The sequence below is a fragment of the Myiozetetes cayanensis genome, unplaced genomic scaffold, assembly GCF_022539395.1.
Source record: "Myiozetetes cayanensis isolate MyiCay16 unplaced genomic scaffold, myiCay2020 scf1, whole genome shotgun sequence".
In the NCBI taxonomy this organism is placed as follows: Eukaryota; Metazoa; Chordata; class Aves; order Passeriformes; family Tyrannidae; genus Myiozetetes; species Myiozetetes cayanensis.
Genome location: NW_026086604.1, coordinates 9808993 through 9833286, shown reverse-complemented (window position 1 = coordinate 9833286; position 24294 = coordinate 9808993). Strand labels below are relative to the sequence as shown.

Below are 24294 nucleotides of genomic sequence, written 5' to 3'. Positions count from 1 at the left end.
TTTTTATTATAATTTTCACAGATTATTTTGCTTGCCTTCTCATTTTCTTTCCCCTTTTTTCTGAAGAAGAACAAGGAACACGTAATAGCATTATATGAAAAAGATAGAACATCTGAGATACTCTTGAGCCTGATTTTGCTGAGTCCTTGAGGCCTGTGCTTTCAAAATGGCATCTCACTGTGGCCTTGAGCGAGTCACTGAAGTTCACAAGGCATGAGTTTCTCTTCTATAAAAAAAGATGTCAGGAGTGTGTTAGGAGGATGTATGAATTATCTTAAATTCCTCTCTAGATACTCACTTCTGTTTTTGCTTATGCCTTCTGTGCTTGGGGAAATTACGTTGCAAGAGTCTAACAATCATGTGAGTTGTCTGTAATGGTGGTTAAGTGATTGGATAAAGCAGGAGACAGGTAGCCAGGAAAAATATGTGTACAGGAGAAGTAAAAGGCATCAGAAGACAACAGCCTCACAAAAATGTCATCTTTACCTTTTGTGAATTGACAAATAGGAAGTTTCACAACTCCAGGAGCCATTATAGGTGATATGAAATGGTTTGAACCACTGAAATATACACAGGGCACTAAGTGAGGATTTGCACTTGGATGAAATTTATGACTGGACCCACAGCCATGTCTACAGGAGGGTAGTCTGACGTTTATTAGTGGGATGATAAAGAATATTTCGTGAAGAGTGAAAATTTTAGACTGCTTCAAAAATGTGCTAGGAAAACTGCTTATGGAAAGAAAATTTACAGTGAAACCCACAGTTCAGCAAAAGGTCAGCTGAAGAATCCACCCTATCTCCAAATAAACAGTGTGTTTTCTTTCTTGTTTGAGTTTTCAGGCATTGGATCTTATATTTCTACCTGATAATCAAAGAGCCCCATATGTTCAGAAATTTTCAGGATGGTAGTGGTAGATCATGAACAAGTCACCTTTAGCATCTCTTACTTAACTTCACAAGTTGAGTTGTTTTAGTCAGTCTTGGTGCAAGTCCCACTTTCCAGGCATGAGTACTTTGTATTGCTCTTTCTTTGAAATACTGAAAGAGCTTATTGAAGGAAAATGCAGTGAGTAGGATTTAGTCTCATGCTTGTTGGTCTAGAATGAGGCTTTGCCCAAATTTTAAACTATGTGCCATTGAAGATAGGGATTCATCTGCAAAACTTTTGGCATACAGTCAGCACATTTTTTTATAAAAAAGAAAAAAAACCAGAACAATATCTGTACCCCTCTTAGACACTGAACAAGGGTGTGACATTCACGATGAGCATCACACACCACCAGCCTTCTGTGCAGAGCATGTAGTAACCAAGTAACCTACTGTCACACACTGCTGCCCCAGCCACCCTCAGGCATTGTTTGCATTGGGTTAGTTCCCAAACTGTGCACCACATAGCAGTTACTATTAATGACTGGTGAGCTTATGCCCTTTTTGTTATTGTTGTTTGAGTTTGGGGTTTTTTTGTGTGTTAATGGACCTTAATGCCAGTAAAAGACAATCAACAACCACGAGTCTGTTAGAGCTGCTATTATATTAAAGGATGGGAAAAAGTAAGAGGTTACCCACAAAGATTGTGAACACTGGGAAGATATCACCTGCTCATAGAGAAGGAATCAAAAAATGGTCTATCAAGTGCTCAGGGGAAAAAAAAGAGTGGGAGTAGGGGAACTGGATGAGGAAGAGAAAGGGAGGAGGGCAAGTGGTAAAGAAATGTGTAGTGAAGGACAAGGAGAAGTAAGAAAGCCACAGCAAAAGGATTAAGAAGGACAATATGCTGGTTGTTCTCTAGATGACAGAAGATATTTGAATGCCTTCCTTATGGTGTTTCACATGTGAGCAACTTCTGTAGTTTCCACAGAGGTGTTACTTTTACAAATGGGAAGAGTAGTCTGACATATAAATTAAAGGAGGACTAGTTCATGTGGACGAAAATGAGAAGGTAGATGTGGTCGTTCTGATCAGTCTTGTGCTGGAGTTGTTGGTTATATGTGTGTGTGAACCTCCTTGCCTTTTTGACATTATCAACAAATGTTACAGAGAGCTCAGAAATATGCATGTGCAGGATTTCAGAGCACCACTGACAATCTCAAACTGCTCCATAAACTGCGTGTAATGAACTTTCTTATTAAAAAAGACTTAACAAAAGGAGCCAGCTGGCTTAAGGAGAAGGTGGCAGATGAAAAGAACACAATTCAAAGACGTGTTCACACATTAAGGAAGTAATTTTAACAGGCTTTCCCCAGACTGTAAGTGGGAATGGAATTATACATTGCATGTAAATGTCAAGTGACAATAATATCTTCTGAGTTAAATCAACCTTGCAACCTCTTTCCTATTTTTCTTAAGCAGATGAATAAAGTTTAACTTGTGATTTCCTTACTAATCATCTTAGTAAGCAGTGGGTGAGTAGACTTTTTACTGTATGGGTAGATTAATGTGACATTTTCACAAGACTTTTCATTTTTTGAAGTTTATTACTTGTGGGTGTGGATCTAATTCACAGCTGTTTTTGAGGCGATTAGGTATGCCATAACTCATTCAAATTCTATATTTCTTTGGTATTTTTAGTTTATATCCATGCTTTGTTGGAGGCGTGTAGTCTGTCCTGATGTCTCAAGGTAATCAAGACTTCTCCTCCACTGAACGTACTTCGATTTAGAGACTTGGCCTAGTCACTTTTATGGAAAAACAGATTTTAAATTAAACAAAATTCAAAAGTGAATCAGTATAAAGGGGAGAGAATTCTCTCAACCAGTACGTGTCAGCTACACAAATCTCAAGCATAGTGTATGGTTCTGAATTGAATTTATTTTAGTAACACAATGTCTGTGATAGTTTACCAGAACAGAGGGAGCCTTCTACTTCCTATCTAGTTACAGAACATTTCCACATTCAGTTTTCAATTTATCTTTCTGGTTTTGTTTTCAAAACTATCCCCTTAAAACTGTAAGGCCTCTCAAAGCTCCTTCTTTCCTACTACGGGCAAAGATAACAGTGTTATCTGAAAAACATGCTGAGAGACCATCATCTGTGCTGGACTGTAAGCTATCAAATAAATTCCTGGTTCCTCTCAAAATCATAAATATTTGTGCATGTATGAGAGACCCAGGCAATGCAGACTTGCGCTGCCCTTTTTTTGCACAGAGATGTGCATTTTCCACATGATAACAAAGTAGCAGCTCCTCATAGTAGGACAAATTTTTTGTATGAACTTTGTGGGAAATGAAATTCCAGCAATGGAAGGATTCAGCTCTGTCACTTGCCAGCATGCAAGCAACAGAATGAATGCCACATACCAGCAATTCATGCCAAAAAGGGGAGATCTGCCAATTCACAGAAGAGGTTTTATGCAAAGGAAGCCTGCTAGAGGCAGAAAGAAATGCTGGTTTTCATTATGCTTGCAGTTTGTGTGCAGTCTTTGCCTTTGCCTTGTATGTGCAGGAGGATTACGTTGTGGGTTGTTTTTTTTGTGTTGGGTTTTTGAGGGTTTTTTGGTCACTTTGAGGAATTATGGGCTCTGAAAGTCCTAGCTGTAGTATTGCAGCATGGTTAGCACTTGGAGTACTTCATCTGGACGTTTTATGTGAGGAACATCAGTTGACCTTTGCTTGCATGAGACACTGGTTTTCCAGACTCCCTTTAGTTTAACCTTGGTTGTGTTTTGTCTGTCAGCTCTAGTATCTACATTTTCAACAAACAATTAACTTTGGAGATGATACTCATATCAATTTCCACTAACTTTTACATTTCTGATAATCTATCAAACCATTGTTTCTGAATTAAAAATCCCAAATTTTCCACTGCCAGCTGTATATTATGAATCTGATTTGCTTGTGGTTTATCCCTTTATGTATGTGGACTACTGTCAGCCCTGTTGTGAGACACTTCATTGCTTTACTCAGTGTTTTAAATGTGGAGTTGCCTGCCAGCCAGACCTGTCTAAAAAGTTGCCTATAAAACTGGATTGTTTTCCCATCCTGAGCTGCTTGGCTGCAGTACAACCAGTGCCCTGGGTAGTTAGAGAGCAGTGGTGCTCTGTCTGGAGCTACTGATTACCTTTTTTGAATTCTGAAGTCAGTAATGCCAAGGGTTGTAGAAGCAGAAATACAGATTGGGAGACTAATCTATAGTGGGTTCAGAGAAAAAAATATTGTTTGTAAGTATCTAATCAAAATACTGGGCATTTAAAACCCAGACATTTTCTGGCATTTTTCCTCCCCCATCTGTTTCATTTTGGGTCAGCAACATTAACATTGGAGTGCTTGATGAGGGTTCCTTTGTGTCTGTGTGAAGCTGTTGCAGTTGGTTGTGAAAACTTATTTTGGATTCTCTTGGGGTTTTTTTGTGCGTGTTAATGTAACTATGACCTCTGAACTGAGCTGAAATAAGACAGTGAGGGATTGTCTTGGTCCTACCTTCCTGTTTGATACATGTTCTACTGCTTTAACATTTACTGAAACATCACACTTGATTAGATAATCTCTGATGAGGTCTTGTTACTCTGAGCTAGATTGCCTCCAGTTCTGGACAGAGAAGTAAATGTTCCTGAGAATTTTGAAGGTCTTGAGAGAAAAGGGTTTGTTTTTCTATCTTTACTGATTTTTTGTTTCTGAAAAGTTTTTCCAACCCATTTCCCATTTCCCCCAAATGAAGGAAATTCTAGGTAATTACTGCATTTAGTTTAATGAAGGTGCACTTTGAACGAGCTTCTCTGAGATGAGAAATATAATAGATTAATTAACACAAACAAAGTTTTTCTTGTGAAAAACCTAATTGGTACAGTTTACTGCTGGCTAATAACAATCATGCCTTTTATTAGAGACAGAGTTGCACTTCACACTAAAATATTTGTTTTCCACCTGTTGGTGCAATTTAAAATATGAGAAGAATTGTTTTTTTGGCAACAGAAAGCATTAATACCGTTGACTTGTAAACAAAAAGTGCATGGATTATCTCTGTAGAATTCATAATGTGCCAGTAGAGATCTTGTGTAATACAGAAGAAATTGTGCTTAAAAAAAGATCTAACAAGTTAGAATTGAACTTGTTGGAATGATAATAATAAACTTATTTTGCTCATATTAATTTCCAGGGTAAACCATACATATAAAGCAGACTGTGAGCTTTTACAGAATTGTAAAGACACATTAAAAGTCTCAAAATAAAATACTTAATGTGAAATACCAATTTTAAAAAGTGTTCTGAGGGATCAAAGAGTAGCAATTACAGCACCTTAACAAATATTCCACTGTTTCTTGTGAGGGAAAATATTTCAAGGAAATTTTTGCCCAAATTCTAATGTTACCATATCAAGTTCTAAAAGGAGAAAGAGGGTAGAAGGAGGACAGCACTAAGCCCCTTATTTTTAAATAATTCCAACCCTCCCATCTCTCATTTTAGGAAGGAAGGTCGGCAGCAGCTTGGGGCTCCGAACCACACTCTGTTGTGTGGTGCAGACATGCCCATGCCTCCACAGGCAAGAAACTTTTTGTTAGTCATAGGAAAACCCTTTCCCATTAAAATTATTAGTGAATGTTGTTTTCAGCTTTAATTTCGTCATATTCTGAAATCCACTGAGAAGAGAGGGATATATGTATGTGTATATATGTGTGTGTGTGTGTATGTATCATATATATATATATAAAATATATATATTTAGGAAAACATGAGGGAGGTTCGTTATTTATTTTATGAGAGATTGGTCTGATTTCTGGGTGAAGGTAACATATGCCTTGTACTTACTCTGAAAATACAGGTGTGATTCCTGTACCTTTTTCTTGGCAAACAAGTTGACTTAGGAAAACTCTTCCCCCCCCCATCTCCACCCTGCTACAGTTTGCCACCCCCTCAGTTGTGCAGGTGCAACTATTTAAATATCTGCACTTCAGACTCCATTACTGGAATGGCATGGTTTTGGGGTTTTGTGTTTGGAGGACAGATTGCTATTTTTAGCTTGTATTGTTTCATTAATTCAGTTTATAGTATTACCCTTTGAAAAGTCATATTATTCTGGCTGATGAGCAGCAGAGGAGGAACATAAGAGGAACAGCAAGGATGAGTGCCTGGGGAAATGACCTGAGAAACTTAGTTTGTTGCAAAGAAAATGTACTTGAACCTCAGCCTTGGTGTTTCCTTGCTGCTTGTCATTCTGTTCTTGGGCTTGTGGATGCAGCAAGTGTTGAGGAACACTTGTTTACTCATCTGCTGAAGAGGGAACTGTAATTCTGGATGGATATCATAGTAATGCCAGGGAACTGGTACAGAATTACGACAGTGGGGATCTTGAGTTTCTTCCCAAAACTGTTGCATCTTGTAAATGCTTTATCCTTCTTTCAGTGCTTCTCCTTACTATAGTTACACTGTTTTTGTTAACTTGAAATTGGTCTTTCTGCAGAATTAAGTGGCTGTGAATTGGTAAAATAAAGATTAACCTCACCATGACCTTGGAATTTAGTAAGGAGAAAAGAGGTGCTGTTCAAGTGCTGGTCTCTTTTGTCTGAATGGAGGGAAGTAAAGTAGTTTGGGAGTTGTGTGGACTTTAGTATTTAGTCAAGCAAAAGGCCATTTTTGTTTGGGGAAATTGCATATACTACCTGTCTTCATGTCTTGGTTCTGTGTCATCAAGTTACAGTAGCAAAAAATATGTAGATGCACAAAGACTATTTTTTATTTCTGTTTTGTAGCAAAGTCTGTTTACTTCTATGAGAGATTAGTTGATGTCTCTGTATTATTTGTGTGCCTCAGCCTAAATTAAACCATCTCCATTTGTGTTGAATAATATTTTACCTTGGATTTTATACAGCAAAGCACGTCAGCACATGTTGGAGTGTTTTGCTAAATCAAACTCTTGTGTGAGTGCCTGTTTATTGCATTGGCTCAGTATATTGTCAATGGGTGTTCAGAGTTGCTGCCATGCTTTACATTGCAGTCTGTTTGATACTGTGGCAGAAATATCTGGTAAGATAGATCTTTGTTACTGCTCTCAAGTCTACACTGGGATCATTATGACTTTTAAGCCTTCCCCTGATAGGCTTGGGGGAAAAAGTACTGTAGGGAAGTTACTTTCAAAAGCGCTGTTGGCCTAGTTCAGCTGGCAATGGAGTTTAAGGGAGTTTCATGTTGAGCAAAAGTTTCATGATTATTATAGAATAATGTAGTTATTTTCAAAAGTGGTTAGTAATTCTGGGTGCCTCAGTTTCTCTGTGCCCACTCTGAGATGACTCTTTTCAAGAATGTGTGCAACACCCACTCGATGGAAATGCTGGCCCCTTGAGACATTTCCAACTGGGCATTCAGCAACTGAGATGTTTCAAGGTGGGTGTTCAGACCCTGTGTGGTCTGTTTCTCTTGAAATTCTGACTCTCTACAATAAAATTTACTTGGGGTTTCATTTCCATGGGATTGACAGGAGCCTCCTGGGCTACTGACCCTTGTCCTTTTCCATTTCAGACCGTCATAGCCTACAGGGAAATGATTTGTAATACCAGCCAAGGGAGTTTTCATCAGGTGTAGTCTGTAATCTACCAGACAGTCTTGGCTCATTTTACTTTAAAATAAAAAATAAGCAGAGGGAAATGGATAATTAAGGATTTTTTCCCGTTGCTTGCTGAATAAAACAAATGTTTAAATCCAGACTGAAAAGCACAGCTCTTTCCTTTCTAAATAAAACCTCAGAAGACTTTATTCAGGTACAGGAAAATGCTTGACCTAAATCCAAGTATTGCAGTTTGATTTGCAGTTTCTTACAGAACCCAAATAGAAAATAAGATGAAACTTTAAAAACCATTCACAGGCAATAGTTCTGGTGCAATCTGTGTCCTTCTGTGCTACTCTTTCCTTTACAAGTTCTGCCTCACACAATATTGTCACTTCTACTCAGATTTTTTTCTTTGATAGAATATGAGAAACTCATATTCAACTTCCTTCTTTACCTGAGAGGACTTTTAACCATCTTCCAGAAGAATGGTGTAGAGACGAGGTTGTTGGATACTGAGGACTGTCAGAGAAACCCAGACTGGATGAGGTTGGAAGGGACGTCTGGAGGTTTTGTCCAATCCCCCTGCTCAAGCAGGGCCACCCACTTAGTGTAGGTTTCTCTTTCTGTCATTCATGAGATTTCATTTTGTGAGACATACCTACCTTTCACTGGAGTCCTGGTGTCTAGGTGAAGGTGAATGATCTGTAAAATCGTTCCTGCATGCTCTGTGTCTAACTCTGTGTATATGAAAGCTTTCTGTGCAAGCAGAATTGCTTCATTAGGAGACGGAGAAATACAGCTTCAAATACTCTACGACCCAGTTAAGGCATTTCCTGAGAAGCTGGAGGTTTCATTAGGCCTAGCTAATGAACTGCTTGTTACATGGAAGGAAATTTTGCAATTACTGCCTCAAATTCCCCTTTACTCCACCAATTGCCATTCCTTGTATGGTTGTTGGACCTTTAATCAGCAATGGTTAGTTTCCTATCCAAAGGGCTCCACAGAGATTTTTTTGACATTCTACTTCCAAGCATTTCTCTGTGTGAGGATACCTGCTCTCAGGAGATGAAATGGGTATTCTTGAGTCTTTTGCTGTTCCTTTGTATGGCTTCTGATTTCATTTAGTTTAGAATTTTCTGCATTAACATTCTGCTGTTCTTGCAGCCTGATAGGTAAAATATATTACAGGTCAGGGAGATGAGATTTTGAAAGAAATTTTCTTTGGTGAGAGTTTTCTGAGAAGCTGTCCATGTATCTGCAGGAGAAAAGGTGAAGATGTACCCTCACTGCTGCAGAAGCAATCTCCTGTTTAGGTTCTTCCTGGTTTGTGTAGCTTGGAGTGCCATGTCAGGTTCATGCCTATCTAGACAGGGGAGGGAAATAAGACAGTGGTATCCTATGTAGGTCTGTATCCTCTCACTACTGAGCATCCAGACATAAGAGGGACATGCTGCTACTGCCTATTTTAAGAATCTATTCTTAAAGTGTGTGCGTTGGTTAAAAGTTTTTTTCAAGATCTGTTGTCCAGTTTGAATTATCAACAGTTTTGAGAAGACCAAAACTGGGGGTGCAGAGTGGAGTCTTAACACGTCTGGTTTTCAAAATGAAGGAAAAATGACACCAAAAATGCTTAGCCGTATCCTTAATTGAGAATGTATGTTCTCCTCCAGAAGATGGAACTAAGTCAAGTGGGGAGCTTGTGTTCATCTGCTGTCAGGAGTAACTTGAAACCTGCTGGCAAAGTGTGCATTTTATCTGCTGCTGGTGCATATGAAGACAACTGCCTACTACTGCTGTTGCTAGTAGCTCAAGTGACTGATTTTTTGTTTTAAATGTTTTAAAAGTCTGAAATCTACTGTCAAAATTTGTGGGCAAAATGGTATACCATTAGTTTTCTACCTCGATGGGAAAAACAGCATGTGGCCTTGAATTTCAAAGCAAACTAGTATGTAGTGTAAGAGGTAGAGCTGACATGTCCTGTTTTCTTTAAATTGAAAGTTTGACTTTTGTTAGACAAGACTATCAACGTGTGACAGTGTGTACGTGTTTACGTTAATCCACATTGTCTGTGCTTAAGCATTCATTTTAAGTACTGTTATATTTGCAAGTTTAGAGCCTTTCTGTAATTTCATGGTATTCCAGACTATTTTGTGTTTAAGATAGTCTGTGATGGAAGTGAATGCTTATTTGAATTGCTGTGTGCTGGCTGCAGGGCAGCTGTAATACCCCAAAGAAGCAAATACCAATATGGTAACTTTTGCACAGAAAGAGGTAGTTGTGAAAAATCTTTAGAAATTTTGCAAACTTGTGGATGTATACAGGGAACTAAAGTAAATATGAGCTCAGATATGAGAAGGAAATGCAATTTTTTTGGATAGATTTTAGATGAGTGTTAGTGTAGGAAGTATTAAATCAGTGCTGACTTGACTCTATCCTGTTATTGCAACTTCTCTTTTAACACTGTGTTCGTGATACACAACTCAGCCCTGACTGATTATGGTTTAAATCAGCAGTAAAGCACCTCAACATGACCAGTTTGGTCTCTTTAGAAATGAAAAATTGAATTCTTGGTTGTCACTTTATGTAACTTTGTTCTTTAATCTGTAGGGAGACTTTTCAGAATAATATCCCTGTTTCCATTATAATAAGAGATCATGAAATCATGCAAGCTGGAATTTATACCATGAACTCTGCATATTCAGCCAGCTAACTTTAACATGATGCACATGGGCCTTTGTAAATGAAATTATGGCCTTGGACTGGGCTTTCTGTGAGTAAAAAATGAAATATTGCAAAATGTATAATCTCTGAGTGGTGAGGGTAATGACTTGTGAAGAAATGCTTACTAAACTCAACATATTTAGTGTAGATAACAAGGAGACAACTACAATATGCAACTTTGATGGTATTTTGTGGCAGTAGCTAAAAGCATATGCAGAGAGTTTGGAATGCATTCCTTAGATATGAGTTAGAAATAAGATGAGGATAAATTTTGATTAGATAACAGAAAGGCACTGGTACAGCACTTGCACTTGCAAAGCATTTGATTTTGGTGTTAAGCTGGGTTGTTGGCCTGCAGAGTGAGTGGAAGGTTTGAATACTTTGGAGAGTAAGCTGGCTTTGTAGCTGGAGTCTGGCTGGAGGGTATTCAGCAGTCAGTGTGCTCACAGTCTGCTGGAAGAGAGTCAGTGCCTTGAATCTCTTTACCATGAATCTCCACTGTTGTCCTCACAACTGAAATAAAAGCAGCAGCAGGGCTTGCAGAGTGGGTAACAGACAGTGCCTTTTGAATTGTTCAAAGCCCTGACGAAATTATTAAATTTTGATTCTTCTTGGTACTATAGTGCTGTTAAACTAAGGCGTTGGTGGGATTTGTTAGAGTGAGTTGTATGATATTGGTAAGGAGAAGCAAGTCTTTCTTTTCTCTAATTTCCTGTTCCCTAGTAAGATCAGGTCAACTAGTGTGTTCTGATTAGTTTATGGTGGAGTCTGCTGTAAGGAAACATTGAAGGTGCTGGGATCCCTGCCCTGGTGAGCTGTAAAACTTTACACTCCCATAGAGTCACTCACAGCTTCTCGTGTGCACCCAAGCTCTGCCCTGCATCTGCTCCTTACCAGGGAGGGGCAGAAGTGTTCTTAGCTCCTTAGGGGAAGGGAAAGCAGAGGAGGCTTGCACAGCAGGTTATTGCTGTGTGTAATGTGGAACAATAAAGGTTTTTAAAAGGCAAATAGAATAGCCTGTAAAGTAAGTTTTCTTTTAAATCTTATTTAGGAGATGGGGAGGTGAGTGGCTGGGAACAACACAGATTTCCTCTTAGCTTGTCAGTGCCCTGGAGTATGGATTGGACTGCAGATAGAAAATGGACTCTAGTTAATCTGTCAATGAGCAGAAATAGGGTATGAACAGCCACTGACCTTTATAAAGTCCTTCAGATCTGTGTGTGGACAACCACTGACCTGTATGCAGTCGTTCAGATCTGTCTGTATGTCCGTGGTACCTCCGAGGGCAGGCTGTGACCGTGCGCTAGTGATGCATTCAGCAGTTTTCCAGTGTGTAGAACACACAGCCTGTGCATGAAAGAACAGCAACAAGGAGACAGCAGTGAGCAGCACCGGGACTTAAAGCAAGCTGGTGGATGTGTGGAACAGTCAGCACATGAAGAATGTGGGGCAGGATGTAGTTAATGTCCCTCTTGCCTGAGCTGTGTTCCACCACTTAGAGCTTTATTTTAATGCATCTCTCAAGTTGCATGAAACATTATTATTCCTTACCTAAAGCTTTTTCTAACTATTAGGAAAGACAGCATTAATTCATCTCTCTTGGTGTTTAACAATGCACTTCTCTTCCCCTAAAAAAAAAAAAAATATTTAGGCCACTGTAGTTTCTTTATGTTGTGGATGTGATTCATTTTGGCCATGGGTGGAGAATGACAGTTACTTGCTACACAAACCTTTCCTGTGATTCATGGAGTGCCATTTGTGTCAGCCTTGAAGGAGGCACTTCATATGCTTCCTTGCAGGAAGGAAAGAGTATGATCATAGTTACCAGATAGGATATGGAAATAGGGTGGGAGGGAAGGGAAAGGGGAGAGGGAAATGCTGATTATTCAGAAGAAAGTTACAGGAATGCCAAGATTCTGTCTGCAGTATCCATCCATTCATCTACTTAATGAAAAATGGATACATACCAAGCCTATATATAATTAAGGGAAATGTCACAACTGTAATTGCCATGTTCACAAAATAGAATGGCTTATTATGTAACTTTTTGTGTAAATATATCTTAGCACTTTTCCTCAGTCTCCTGGATCCATCAATGGTACAAAACTTCCGTCCCTGAGTGATGTGTTTCAGATTTTGCTCTCAGGCTGATGGCCATATACAGTGCTTTGTGTTAGCTCTCTGCAGAGACAGATTTTTGTGCTCTAAGATAATGATATAGTTAGCAACTTAGGCAGTGTACTACTAGCTTGCCAGATCAGAAGACATTTTCCTTTCTTCACAAAGAAGTAATTTAAAAAGGTGTACCACAATTTTCTTCCTAAAAGTAACAGCACAGATTGGCTACTTAACTGCTTGTAAAGAAGAACACTCCATTAAAAGATAACCCCTAATGCTGCATGGCAGACTCTGGGGCTCTTTCACAGCTTCCAGCTGCTTCCAGCTGTTTTCTCTCTACCTGGAAGCTGCAGGGTAGGAATAAATGGGAGTAGCAGAAGTGGAAACTTAGGTTTCCTAAGTTCCTAATTTCCTGTGTGAGTTAGGGGCTCGTGGCTGGCTGTCCTCCTGCAGTTGGCAGGATTTGGTGTGGTTCATGCGACTCTGTCAGAGACAGAACTGTGGCTGTTCAGCCCTGTAGCATCTACAAAGGGTCCTTACCCAGCTAAGCAGATGCACAGCAACGTTACAATGGGAAAGCAGAGGTGCAGTTAGAGATGAAAGGAGTGAAATTAGGAGGAAAGGAGAAGAAAATAAAAGTGGATGTGAATTACTAATCGCATGTATTAATTGATTTTCCCAGGCAATTAGAATTTTACTGCTTGAGCCAATGCTATTCAGTCCTCCATTATTTCCCGTGTTATAAAATGCTGGCTCTCTTTTGATTTTCCAGTAGCTGTGTTTATTGGGGATAAGGGGTCTAATTATAGCTGTGAACTGTACTGTACTGCGAGGGCATTTAAGTTTCTTCTGACTATTTCTGAGGCAATGTGATGAGTCATGAAATATAACTTTTGCAGAAAATATCCTGATTGCCTAATGACTAGGTGTTGGTAGATGAAATTACACACACTCTCTCTTGTTCACATGAAACCAGGGAAGTGTCTTTCTGAGTAAGCTGTTTGTTACCCAAGAAATCTAAAAGATTACAGTTGCAAAATAGCAAAAAAGAAGTATATGTTTGAGGAGCTTGAAAACACCTGCTGAGACTTACATATGCTTTAGACATTCACAGTATCAATATTGTAAATAAAATACTTGCAAAGAAGAAATACTGCCTGAAAATATTACAACTGATCATCCATGTTCCAAATGTTTTATTTTGCAGATGATGAAGAGGATATTAGCAGTATGGAAAAAGTCATGTTAGAATTTGCTGCAATGGACAGAGATCTTAATAATTATATAAGAGCATTTGAGGAAACGGTAAATCAGGTAAACCGCCCCTTCTAATAACGTTGTGAAAACCTATCCTTATTGAAATAGTATCTCTTAATAGACACAAATGTTACATTAAATCAATACATGGTTGCAAAGATAGATCTTTGGCAGGTATAAAATACTGAAGTTGCTGGTGCAACTATGTATTCTTTTTCCCAGTGTGATAAGAGTTTCTAATTCCTCCCCATGAAACTCACACCAGTGGAAATGTGAGAAGGGTAATGCTTGGAGAATGACTGAGGGCACTGTAGTTAAGACAACCTAGTCTTGGGTGATACCTGCCTTGTGTACTGTGGAAGATGGAAGTGCAGATGGATGAGGCAGCTGATTTTGGGAACAAACTGGTGGCTGTGGCAGTAGGGAACCGATGTTTTAAAACCTACCTGCCGCCTGACTTTGCGGGTGCTTATAAAGGATGAACTCGTTAATTGCCTGCTCAATTAACCAGGGTCTCGTTCTCTGCTTGGTCACAGGATGGACAAACCCCCGGCGCGGCTGTGCCGGCAGCGACCGCCAGGGGGCACCGCGGTCGCGAGTTTCCCTTCTCATCCCATCCCATCCCATCCCATCCCATCCCATCCCATCCCATCCCATCCCATCCCATCCCATCCCATCCCCTCGCAGCCTGGCCAGGAGCAGGCAAGGGATCCACAGCAGAGCCAGGCAGGAAAGAGGCAGTCCCAGGGCAGGCTGGACTTAATCCCTTTATTTTCAGGCCACATCATGCCTGGAGAACTCAACTTCCTGAGTAACCTAGTCTAGTGTGTGTCTGCTAATTGACTTCTTGGTTTTGTATGGATTTCTCTAGAAGAGGCAAAAGCGCATCCCTGATTTCCCTTCAAGATGGGAAATCTCTGTTTCAAAACTTGAAGGTAGTAGAGCTTTTCAATTAAACCTGCCCTGCTGTTATCTTGCTATTGCTTTTTGCTCTTTTAAAAGCAACAACAGGAGAGCAAAGCAATGTGTTTTCCATTAGTTCTGTTCTGAGATGCTTTTTCTTTTGTAGAAAGGTTTTTCTTTAATAAATCATCCTGAGTCAGATGCTTGATGGAAAAATCTTCTTTAAAAAAAGTAAATATACATATTTAAAAGGAGTTGAAAACTATGTCCACATCAGCAGGTGTTGGATAGCAGTAAATACAGGCACTGTATGCAGTCTTTAAATATACATTTCATCTTGGATGTCACCTTCTTGCAGACCTCCTAGTTTATGTTGGATGATTCAGAACTTTTTTGTTTTATTTGGAATATTCATGATTTTTAAAGCTTTCCTAGTAAATCATAACATAGTTCTCATCATTGGAGGTTAATGTTGTATATCCAGACTTGAGTGAAACATAGCTGGTTTATATTTTGTTTGTAAGCTATTAATTAATGGCTATGTTACTGTTATGATAGGAATTTCAAGTAATTTTCAACAATGAATTTTTATCTTCTTTCATTATTTCCATCTATCAGCAAAACACTTCTTTTTCATCTTTAGGAATATAAAGAGTAAGCCTGTGCCTTCACCAACAAAGCACTCAAATCCTGTTTACTTCAGATACATTCACTCATGATCTTTTAAGTTAAGCACAGGTTTAACTGCTTGACTGAAATGAAGATACTTTTGTGGGTTTTTAGGTAGGGCAGTGATACATTTGTGATTTTTGGGATTGAATTCAGCAGTATCTGTTGTGTGCATATGCATGCTGATATGCAAAAAATAGAAAGTCCTGGAAAGGTTGGTTTTCATTTTTTCCCTTTTTTTTCCCTAATGGAACTCATTTGTGTTGCTAAAACGAGCTCATTCACTGTTCTTTCAGTCCTGAGGTTTTAAAAATGCTACTCCAAGATATTTAACATGTTCTGGCGTCTACACAGATTATAAATTTGGTAATGGCTAATCTGTTAGCCTCTAGCCACACTTCTCCTGTCTCTGCTTCCTACCTTGCTCTAGGGAGTTTTCTCTACTTTCCCCTGCCAGCATCCTGAACAAACCTTTCTGAGTATGAGAAGGAAATGTATATAACTTCTGCAGGAGAACAGAATTACAGTCTGTTCTCTGAAAAATAACAACTCATGCTTTATTTTGGCAGCCAGCTGCATGCCATGCCTCTGGAACCACACTGCCTATCTCCAGTTACCTGTCAGAGACAGCTTGAAATCTGCTTCTGGGAAACAGATACTGTTGCTGCATTTAGGGCTGTACCTGGAAGTAGCTGTAGAAAGGCTTGAGTTTAAAATAGCCTCCACTGGCTTGCTCCCTGGTTCCATCTGAATTCCTTACCTGAGGGCTTTCTCTGGGGAGTTGCATCAGGTCATTAATTTTCACAAGAGACTGTTCTTCATACACAGTGTTAACAGGATTTGTCTCCAGCTGCAAAACACGTTTTAACTGATTATTTTGTAAGTTTGTATGCTGACAATTTCTCTGGTCAGTAGTTTCTTCATACAGCAGTGAATCTGAAAGCATATTATGCTCTGAAAGCATATTATACTCACCTTCTAACCACCTGCTTGCAGTGAAATGTCCAACTGGAATTTAGCAAGATAAGGAGATAGCAGCAGTTAAATTTCCTGATTTATTGTTTTATTATATGTACCTTTAAATGGCATTGACAAAAACATGATATTGTACAACGAAAGTATGTCATGTAAACAGCTAGAAACTAGCATGAGATATAGTCACATGTTTTCTCAAAGCCAGTTTTTTTGTTGATTTCGGCTGCAGTAGGTGGAATGCAGAAGGTGAGACATACCAGCATCCTCTTCTGGTTGAATCAGCAGCCTGTTGAGCAAGAAATGAGCAGTTGAGTCACAGTGTTTCCAACAATAGGCTGTGGGAAATCCTTTGTCTGTGGAAACTCCCTGTGCCGCTGGATTTTCTTGTACCTGTGTAATGACTGGACTTCTGCTGCTGGTTTTTTTTTTTCATTTTTAATAGGTATTTTTAAAATAAATTAACCAATATTCATGTCCTTACCATGCAAAGTTCAGACAGCACTGTTGCTTTTAGTGTAACAGCAAAAGACTGATGGAGCTGCAGTGTCTCTTGCAGACTTTATACTCTTGAAGTGGACCCACATGATTGGGACCCAGGCTGACACAGGCAGTTCAAGTGTTCCCTACTCTGGGAGAGCTCTCAAGTGGCCAGAATGCCAGCATATTGTGTTGTCCCAAATACGGATTCTTTTCACCCAGTGTGCAGGAACAGGATGCACACACTGTGTTGAGATACTTGATTGTATTTTGTGTCTGTGCAGAGATAGGTGCTGGGTGCTGAATCCATGAGGGTAGCACACCTTCAGTAGGCCAGGCACTCATTTTTATACACTTTGAACAGTAAAAAACTGTCATTTGCCATATATGTAACAACCTAAATCTATAGTCTTTGGCTTTGCATTCTCTCATCTCCACGTAAAGATACAGTGCACACTAGTTTTCCCATGCATGCTCTGTGAGGAAGGGCTTCTGTGAGGAAGGGGAAGTTGTTCTTGGATCTGTAGTTTGATTTATTGTGTTCTCCTGTTCTTGCTTCTTGAGTCATGGTTCTTGGTTCCTGCAAGTTTGGCTGTTCCCTCATTTTTTATAAGTTCTTTTATTTTTTCTGTACTTCAGTGAATTTTTAGCTTCTCTTGTTATTTAATTTCAACAATTGTGCCTGCTCTCTCACTCTCACTCCCACTCTGCTTTCTGGATTAGCAGGGGTGTTGATGGTGGAATCTGATCACTCACTTGGCTTTTCAAGCATTTGGCTTCTTTGGGACTGTAAAAACTGGGGTAAATTTTCTGAAGTCCCCAGACTTCTCTAGATAAAATTAATTACAATGTATTATAGATCAATCTAGAGAACAAGAGAGGTGAAAATAACTTTCTAATGTTGCATTATTCCCACCACTCTTCTCCTTCAGCGAAAGGGAACCTGAGCTATTTTGTATTTTTGCAGGTGAGAGCAAAGTGTTGAATGTGGCAGTGGCATCTCTGTCAAAGTTTCCTCAGTGTTTCCTTCTGTAAGTTATTGCTTTGCCAAACATCACTTTGGCTTACTTGGAATTGTGTCTGCCTTTTACTAAGACTGAACACTGCAAGGGAGGATAAAATCCAAACCTGAGAGAGGTGGAAGAAACATAAGAGACATAGTTAAGGAAAAAATTAAGAGCCATGTTAAGGGAGCATTGAGAATGGGAAGAGGCAGACAAAAAAGTAAAAGACATGGGCTTGGGAAGTCATGAGGTCATGTAGACAAATGGGGAAGAGACTGGTTGAAAGATTGCTAGGAATGAGACAGTGTTGAGATGAAGAAAAGATGGAAATATAAGAAGTTGCATCAGTGCTACATTCTGCTACAGGCTTCCCATATTGTTCTAGGTAATTTCTACCACCATTTCAGTGGCTGCCAACATCTTTGTTTTCTGCCTGTGCTATATGGAAACTGATTTGAACAATTACAATTGCAATTTAAATCTAAGTTGTTTAAAGTTTGAACACAGGAAGTGAAATTAAACATGTTCATTTTTAGGTTTTATCTGTAAAACTACTTACAAATTATGTAAGTGTATGTCTTGAGAGGGTCTGAAGTCTGGATGTGTTGGTTATTCATGCTTGTGTGACTTCATACCTTGTCAAGTGTTCAGTCTTCCTTTGTCAAAGATGAGGAGTGCACCATGTTCCTTGTACAAGGGTGGTTTTGTCTCTACCGGAAGTACTCTTAGATTTGTTTTTTATTTTTGATATGCGTGTTTGACTTGCAAACTATTTAGCAGAATTCTAGTTTCTTCACTTAAAACTCATAGTATAATGCTGTAGTTACTTAGATGATCTTCCTTGATCTCACAAAAGTGAAAGGGACTTAAAGATGATGTCTTTGTTACCCATCTCTGCCAGCATGGCTGTGTAGGCCAGGAGTCCTGTTAGAGAAGGTTCTGCCAATGTGTGTAAGTTCTCTCTTTTGAGAAAGCAAACTAAACCATTTAAACACTTTCTGTAGTGGTAGGTCCACCTGCAGTGTGGGTTTTGAAGGAATAGCAAGGTCAAGGAGAGGATGTGTTTCCAGCCAGCACCCATCCTTGGTGGCACAGCTCTGGCAGCAGAGCTAATGTGATGACCAAGTCCAGAGTGTGTGGCAGGTGCCAGCAGTGTCGTCAGTGACCACCACTGCCTGCTAGAGACAGGGCTGGGCTTCAGAATCAGATTGTCCCTTAGTTTTCTGTAGGGCTAAGTACCAGGAAGACTGTGAATCCCAAGGGATTCATGTGTTTCTGCTGATTCAGGGCTCTCTGTCAGTGACTGGCACTGTGATACCCATTACAGTGTTCTCAGTGTAACAGTTTTTAACATGAAACTTTCTGATTTCATGGAACAAACAGCCTTTTTTGGTGCTGATGTTTTCTTGATAAGCTCTTCGCTCGTCTTCTTCTTGCTCCACTGTCCTGACAACATTTCAGGGCAAAATCCACTGATGACATCCATGTCTGCAACTGTGACCTTTACTGTCCAGCTGAGCTCAGAGCATTTCCTCTGACAGGTGCAGTGCATCAGTGTTTCCTGATTCTGAAATCTTGTCTGCTGACTGTGAAAATTTTGAGACCCTCTTTTTATCAGAAAAGTCCTCTGCTACATAGAAATGGCTCATGAAGATCTTTGTGAAGTCTGCTACCAGAAATATGGGTTTAGTGGAATGGGTTATATCTTTTCTTGGGCTGGTAGGGAGAATAGAAGAGCTCTTGTAGTCTTTCACTGCATTTATTTTGACTCTATGATTGTAAAAGCAGGTGATTCTATCTTGAAATTCACTTAGAGTGTACTGATGTGCACCATCAAAGGTAACAAGTCAGTCTCCTGGTAAGAGATGTTGTACCTGTGCCAGTGTCTTCTCTTCCACCAAACAGTAAAAATTTCTGAAGAACTTGCTTCATCTTTACAGTTTTTGTCAATAATGGGTGTCTCCTTGGTGTTATTTTGGTACCTTGAATGCTAACTGGAATTACTCTTTACTGCTTGTTTACTTGCTATGTTCTAATGAAGCTACTTCAGACTGATACTTCAGCTTACAGAATAAGCAAAATGTGGACATTGGATCAAGTCCTTATAATGGCTCAGGCAGGATAGTTGAGAAAAATAATATGTGACTCTACAGTTATGCCTCTGCATATCTATAGTGCCATAGAGCTTACTAAAACTTTTACAGGCAAACTTAATTCTGGCATTTACTAGCTATGGAATTCTTTAACATTTTAAAGTTTCTTCAGTACAATTTCTTTGATATAATTTCTGATCAATAGTGCATTGCTTGTTCTGTCCTACTGCCATCTCCAAACAGTAATTCAAACTATATTGCACTGTTGTAGGTATGTACTCTGCTTCCTGCAGGAACTGGGACAAGGATGCATTTCAACACATTTGTAATATTTGCTTTACAATATTTACTTTTGGTGTCTTTCTCTGTATGTGTCAGACCAAGAATTTGATGGAAGCCGCTTTTTTATTTTCCCAGAATTGGTGATCTATTTGTATAGTTTGCTACAATAATATGTTAGAGTCTACATTTGATGAGCTGCAATTAAATTATTTTTTTAGTGAGCAGCATATAAAGAAGTAGGAGTAGTGTTTTATTTTATGTGGGTTATGTAGCACATCCTCAGTAGTGTTTCTTGGGTGTCTCCTAGCAAGCATAAAAACGTGTCCTGCTTTTTGGAGACTAAACCCTGGAAACTCTTGCATACAAACATAGGTTTGTTTGACTTCACTGGGGTCACTTACATTGGTCAAACTAAACATTTTCCTAAATATTTGCAGTGTCAACAGAGTAGTTGCTGAAATGGCCCTTGGCTTGTGTGGGTAGGAGTAGGGCAGCAGGGGCCACAGCTGGTTAGCAGTGAGGATTTGGGTGAAGAGAAATGTTCTGGACCTAGGACCATGGCATGGAACTAGTGGTAGCAGGGATAGTGTTAAGAACAAATGTGCCAAAGAAATCCTAAGAACCACATCATAATTTAAAAACTCTTTTTGCTATGTTGGGCAGCAGTGCTGCCCAGCTGGTAGCAAACTAGCCCGGGATTAATGAGGAGTGGATACTATTTTCAGGTTTACCATCAGCTTGTGTGGTTGACCTTGACAAATTGTTTCCCTCCATGCCTTGGGCTATGGGCCTGTGTTCATTAATATCACTTCTGTGCAGTACCAAATCACCTGGTCGCACATTCTCAGCAAATAAGCCAGATCACATGGTAGTGTGTTTATGCTGGCTGTTTGCTGGCTGCAGAGGGACAGACACTACCTGATGGAGCGTAACTCCGTGCAAAATTAGAACTGGCAGAGTGGGCTGCACTTAATCAGTGCGTCATGCAGCTGTGGTGGTTTTGATCTCATATGAGACACACTGAAACTGAGTTTACTGTCTAGTCCAACCACAATCTCAGTCATGTGGACAGCATCCCGTACCTGTCTGTAAAGAGATTTGGTTTTTTTTTCCACCTGAAGATTTCAAACTGAAAAAAACTGAATTCAGCTTTTAAGTGATTTTATTTTAAGGATATAAGGATTGCAATTGGCAGTCTGAACTGTTTCAGAAATTCCCGAGGGTCACAACAGAGAGCAAGTAGAGTCTCTGTGATTTGGATACCTACTTTTGTAGGCAATATCTGCATTTCAGAGTCAATGTGAGTTAACTCTGTCTGGTTTAGCTTAGCTTAGAGAAAGAAGATAAAATTATAAACTGTAATGAAACTGGTAGGTGTTGAGGTAAAACAGACAGAAGAAAAAGCCATCCTAATCTCAAATCATGGATTATTTCTTGGTTGATGAAATTTGTTATTGGAAACATTGGAGTTGTAGTTTCAGTTGCTCAGTAGTGAAAATAGTCTTTCAAATTAACCATCTCATCTAGAAAGATCCTGCTGACAGTCCAGGGATTTAAATGCTGGAGCCAGGGGGTGGAGAGTGAGTGCTAAATGCTGGATGATTCTCAGCAGCAGGGGTTTTCACTTGAAATTAATTTCTCCTGTTAATTGAACACACCCAAGTTGATCAGTGTCTTTGGGGAAGCAGTTTCTGGAATTTCTTCCATAAAATGTCTCTCTCCAAATGTTGAGTGTTGTTTTAATTAATGTAATTGTTTCCAGAAATTATATGTGCATGTTGGATATTTTAATATTCCTTCTCTAAAATTTTAAATGTTAGGCCACTCATTTAAAAACATTTACTTTTTCTCCTAGTATGTTTTTAAACTGATCTTATCAATAAAAATACTCAGTGACATAGATTTTCCCTCTGCAAAATTCTTAGCATCTTTCTAATGAATCACAGCTAAAATGTTGCTTACAGCATTAACTAGATCACACTTTTTTTTGTAGCTGCTGCTGCCATGAATTTGGTTTTGTTTAAGAAGGAGTTAGTAGAGGTTGTTACTTCCATTTCTAGCTTCCTCATAAATTGCATTATTTGGGACTTTCTCTTGTCGAGCTGTTCTATACCGGGTGTAAGCAGGAACGTGCACACAACATGTTGCATGTAGTTCAGAACTTACCAAATTCTTATGACTTCCTAGTATGGTTTCTTCTGACTGTCTTCACTTCTACAGAAGTGTGTATTTAAGGCTTTTGTTAAAATGAAAAGAACTGAGTGTTTGTGGAGCATTTCTTTGCTCTACTTTTCGATGTTGGGAGTTAAAAGCAACTTTTTGACATTTTTTTCATTAAATTAAATTATGAGTTTCTCGTGATTTTTAACACCTGCGATCAACCTGTGCTGCAAGTGTTGAATTGTTTTTCTTCCTCACCTTTTTACTTTGCTCCTGTTGATGGGAGGCAGTGCTTTGATTTAAAAGCAGCAGTGTGACTTCTTTGTGTCTGTGCTGCTGTATGTAACTATGCCTGTTCTAATACCTGTTAAATTTTTTAAAAATCTGACTAGTAGTATGTATGCATTTTATTATCTTTCCAGCTTGAGGGAGAGGTTTCAGAAAAAACCTCAATCCTGCCAGAAATCAATACCAGATGTCATAGTACCTCCCAAATATGGCCCCATTGGTGATAACCTACTGTGAGTTACAAACACTGTGCTTGATAATAAGGGTTGGCAAGTTGAAGTAATTTCTGGGCTCTCATCTTATTTAACCGAGCTAAGCGCGTAGCCCGAGCAAGCTGATTTAACCAGCTGAAGCATTTCTTTTATCCTTAGACTTGTGTGTTAACTCAGACAGTGAATGAAAAATACTGTAAAAGACTTAAGAAAGTGTGTACATCAGATGCACTCAAGACTTCCATATAAAATGTAAAGTTCCCACCTTAACATGTACTCACACATACCACACTGATTAATTTCTCTGTGTTTGTAGAATTTAAAGCTCGATGATGTTGCTACTCTGACTCTTCTGGGAGTCTTCAAATGTTGGGGCCTCACTGCATTGCCACTGCTTCTGTGTGAACGATTCACTGTGTTTATGCAACTAGATACTCATCCACTGTTCAAAGAAGTTATGATGCTATTTTTTCCCCAGCAGTCTGTTGTGTGGGGAGGAGGTGGGCTTGGATGCAATGGAGAGTTTACAAGAGTTGCTGGGAAGGTGGCAGCTCTGGTAGGGAAAACTTACGGGGTGTGGTTTTGTGGGACGTGATAATTGTTGTAGTACAAAGTGTGGGCTGTAGATGGAATGTTTCTCCATGGATATTTTTATGCTTAGTTGGAGGTGATGAAGGGATACAGGTAAAGGCTGGGCTGCACTGGAGGCAGTTTGGTCCAGTTCAGCAGAAGTGTCTTGAAACAGGGTGTTTCTGAAGTAGCTATTAACAATCCCACTGTATGCCCTTAATCCTCGCAAAACAACTCCACCTTTCCCCACTGCTATCCCTTAAATTCCACAGCCCTAATCACCACCTCTGCTCTGTGGAGTCATGTTGCTGATGTTCAGTTTGGTGGGCAGCTCCTCTGCCTTTCCCCTTGTTTCCCCTCTTACATCCTGCTTAGGCTTTAGGATCCTTTTTTGGTCCTCTTTTGGCCAAATCCAGCATTGGCTGTTGTTAGTTGGTCACATGCCTTTGGAGGACACTTAGCAGTGTTGCCTTTTCTCTCTCTGACAGCTGTGTGTCATATCTCTTGGCAGATGAAATCTGACAGAACAGTGGAAATCCCGTTGAACAGTGTTTCAGGAGAATCTGGCCCATCAGTTGGATCTGCACAGAGCTGCCCCATCAGTTGTGACACGATGTGTCTCTACTAACCCTCTGTGAGCTAATTGGACCTGAGTTTAGCAAGTCATCCTCCTTAATCTAGCAGTTAGGTTTGAAGATGCCTGGCCACCTTCATCAGTCAGGCTTATAAACAAGTGTCAGACAAATCCCATCCCAGCACAGCTCACCGTTGCTGTAATGGTTATTACAGCTCAATGTGGGTTTACGCTTGGCTGTTTCCAAACCCCACAAAACTCTTATTATTCACGCCTTATACTGGTTCTTTTCAGCACTTATTTGCCTGTTAAATTTTTAATAAAAGGAGAGTGTTTTATGGTAAGGAGAAAATCCACCTAAAGCAAAAAGCACCTAGAGAGGACCACAGGTGTGGCTTTACTTCTGCTCAAGGAGAAACTGTCAGTTAATTCAGATTAGGGGTGGCTATTACAACAGTGTGTAGATATGGATGGAACAGAAGTGTTTGTTCACAGTGTGTCATATGAAGAGCT

At 39.5% G+C, this 24294-nt stretch overlaps 1 protein-coding gene and 1 long non-coding RNA gene across 4 annotated transcripts in view; both read left to right on the top strand.

The window, feature by feature from the left end:
* LOC126639547 (uncharacterized) overlaps positions 1 to 24294 on the top strand; it is a 716944-nt gene that overhangs the window by 80498 nt on the left and 612152 nt on the right. The gene's annotated exons all lie outside the window — the stretch shown is intronic.
* NSMCE2 (NSE2 (MMS21) homolog, SMC5-SMC6 complex SUMO ligase) overlaps positions 1 to 24294 on the top strand; it is a 135423-nt gene that overhangs the window by 13104 nt on the left and 98025 nt on the right. For all 3 annotated transcript variants that reach the window (XM_050314331.1, XM_050314321.1, XM_050314342.1), the window contains one exon: positions 13525 to 13631. In XM_050314331.1, coding sequence (XP_050170288.1) covers positions 13525 to 13631 — 107 coding nt within the window. The remainder of the gene's footprint in view (positions 1 to 13524; positions 13632 to 24294) is intronic.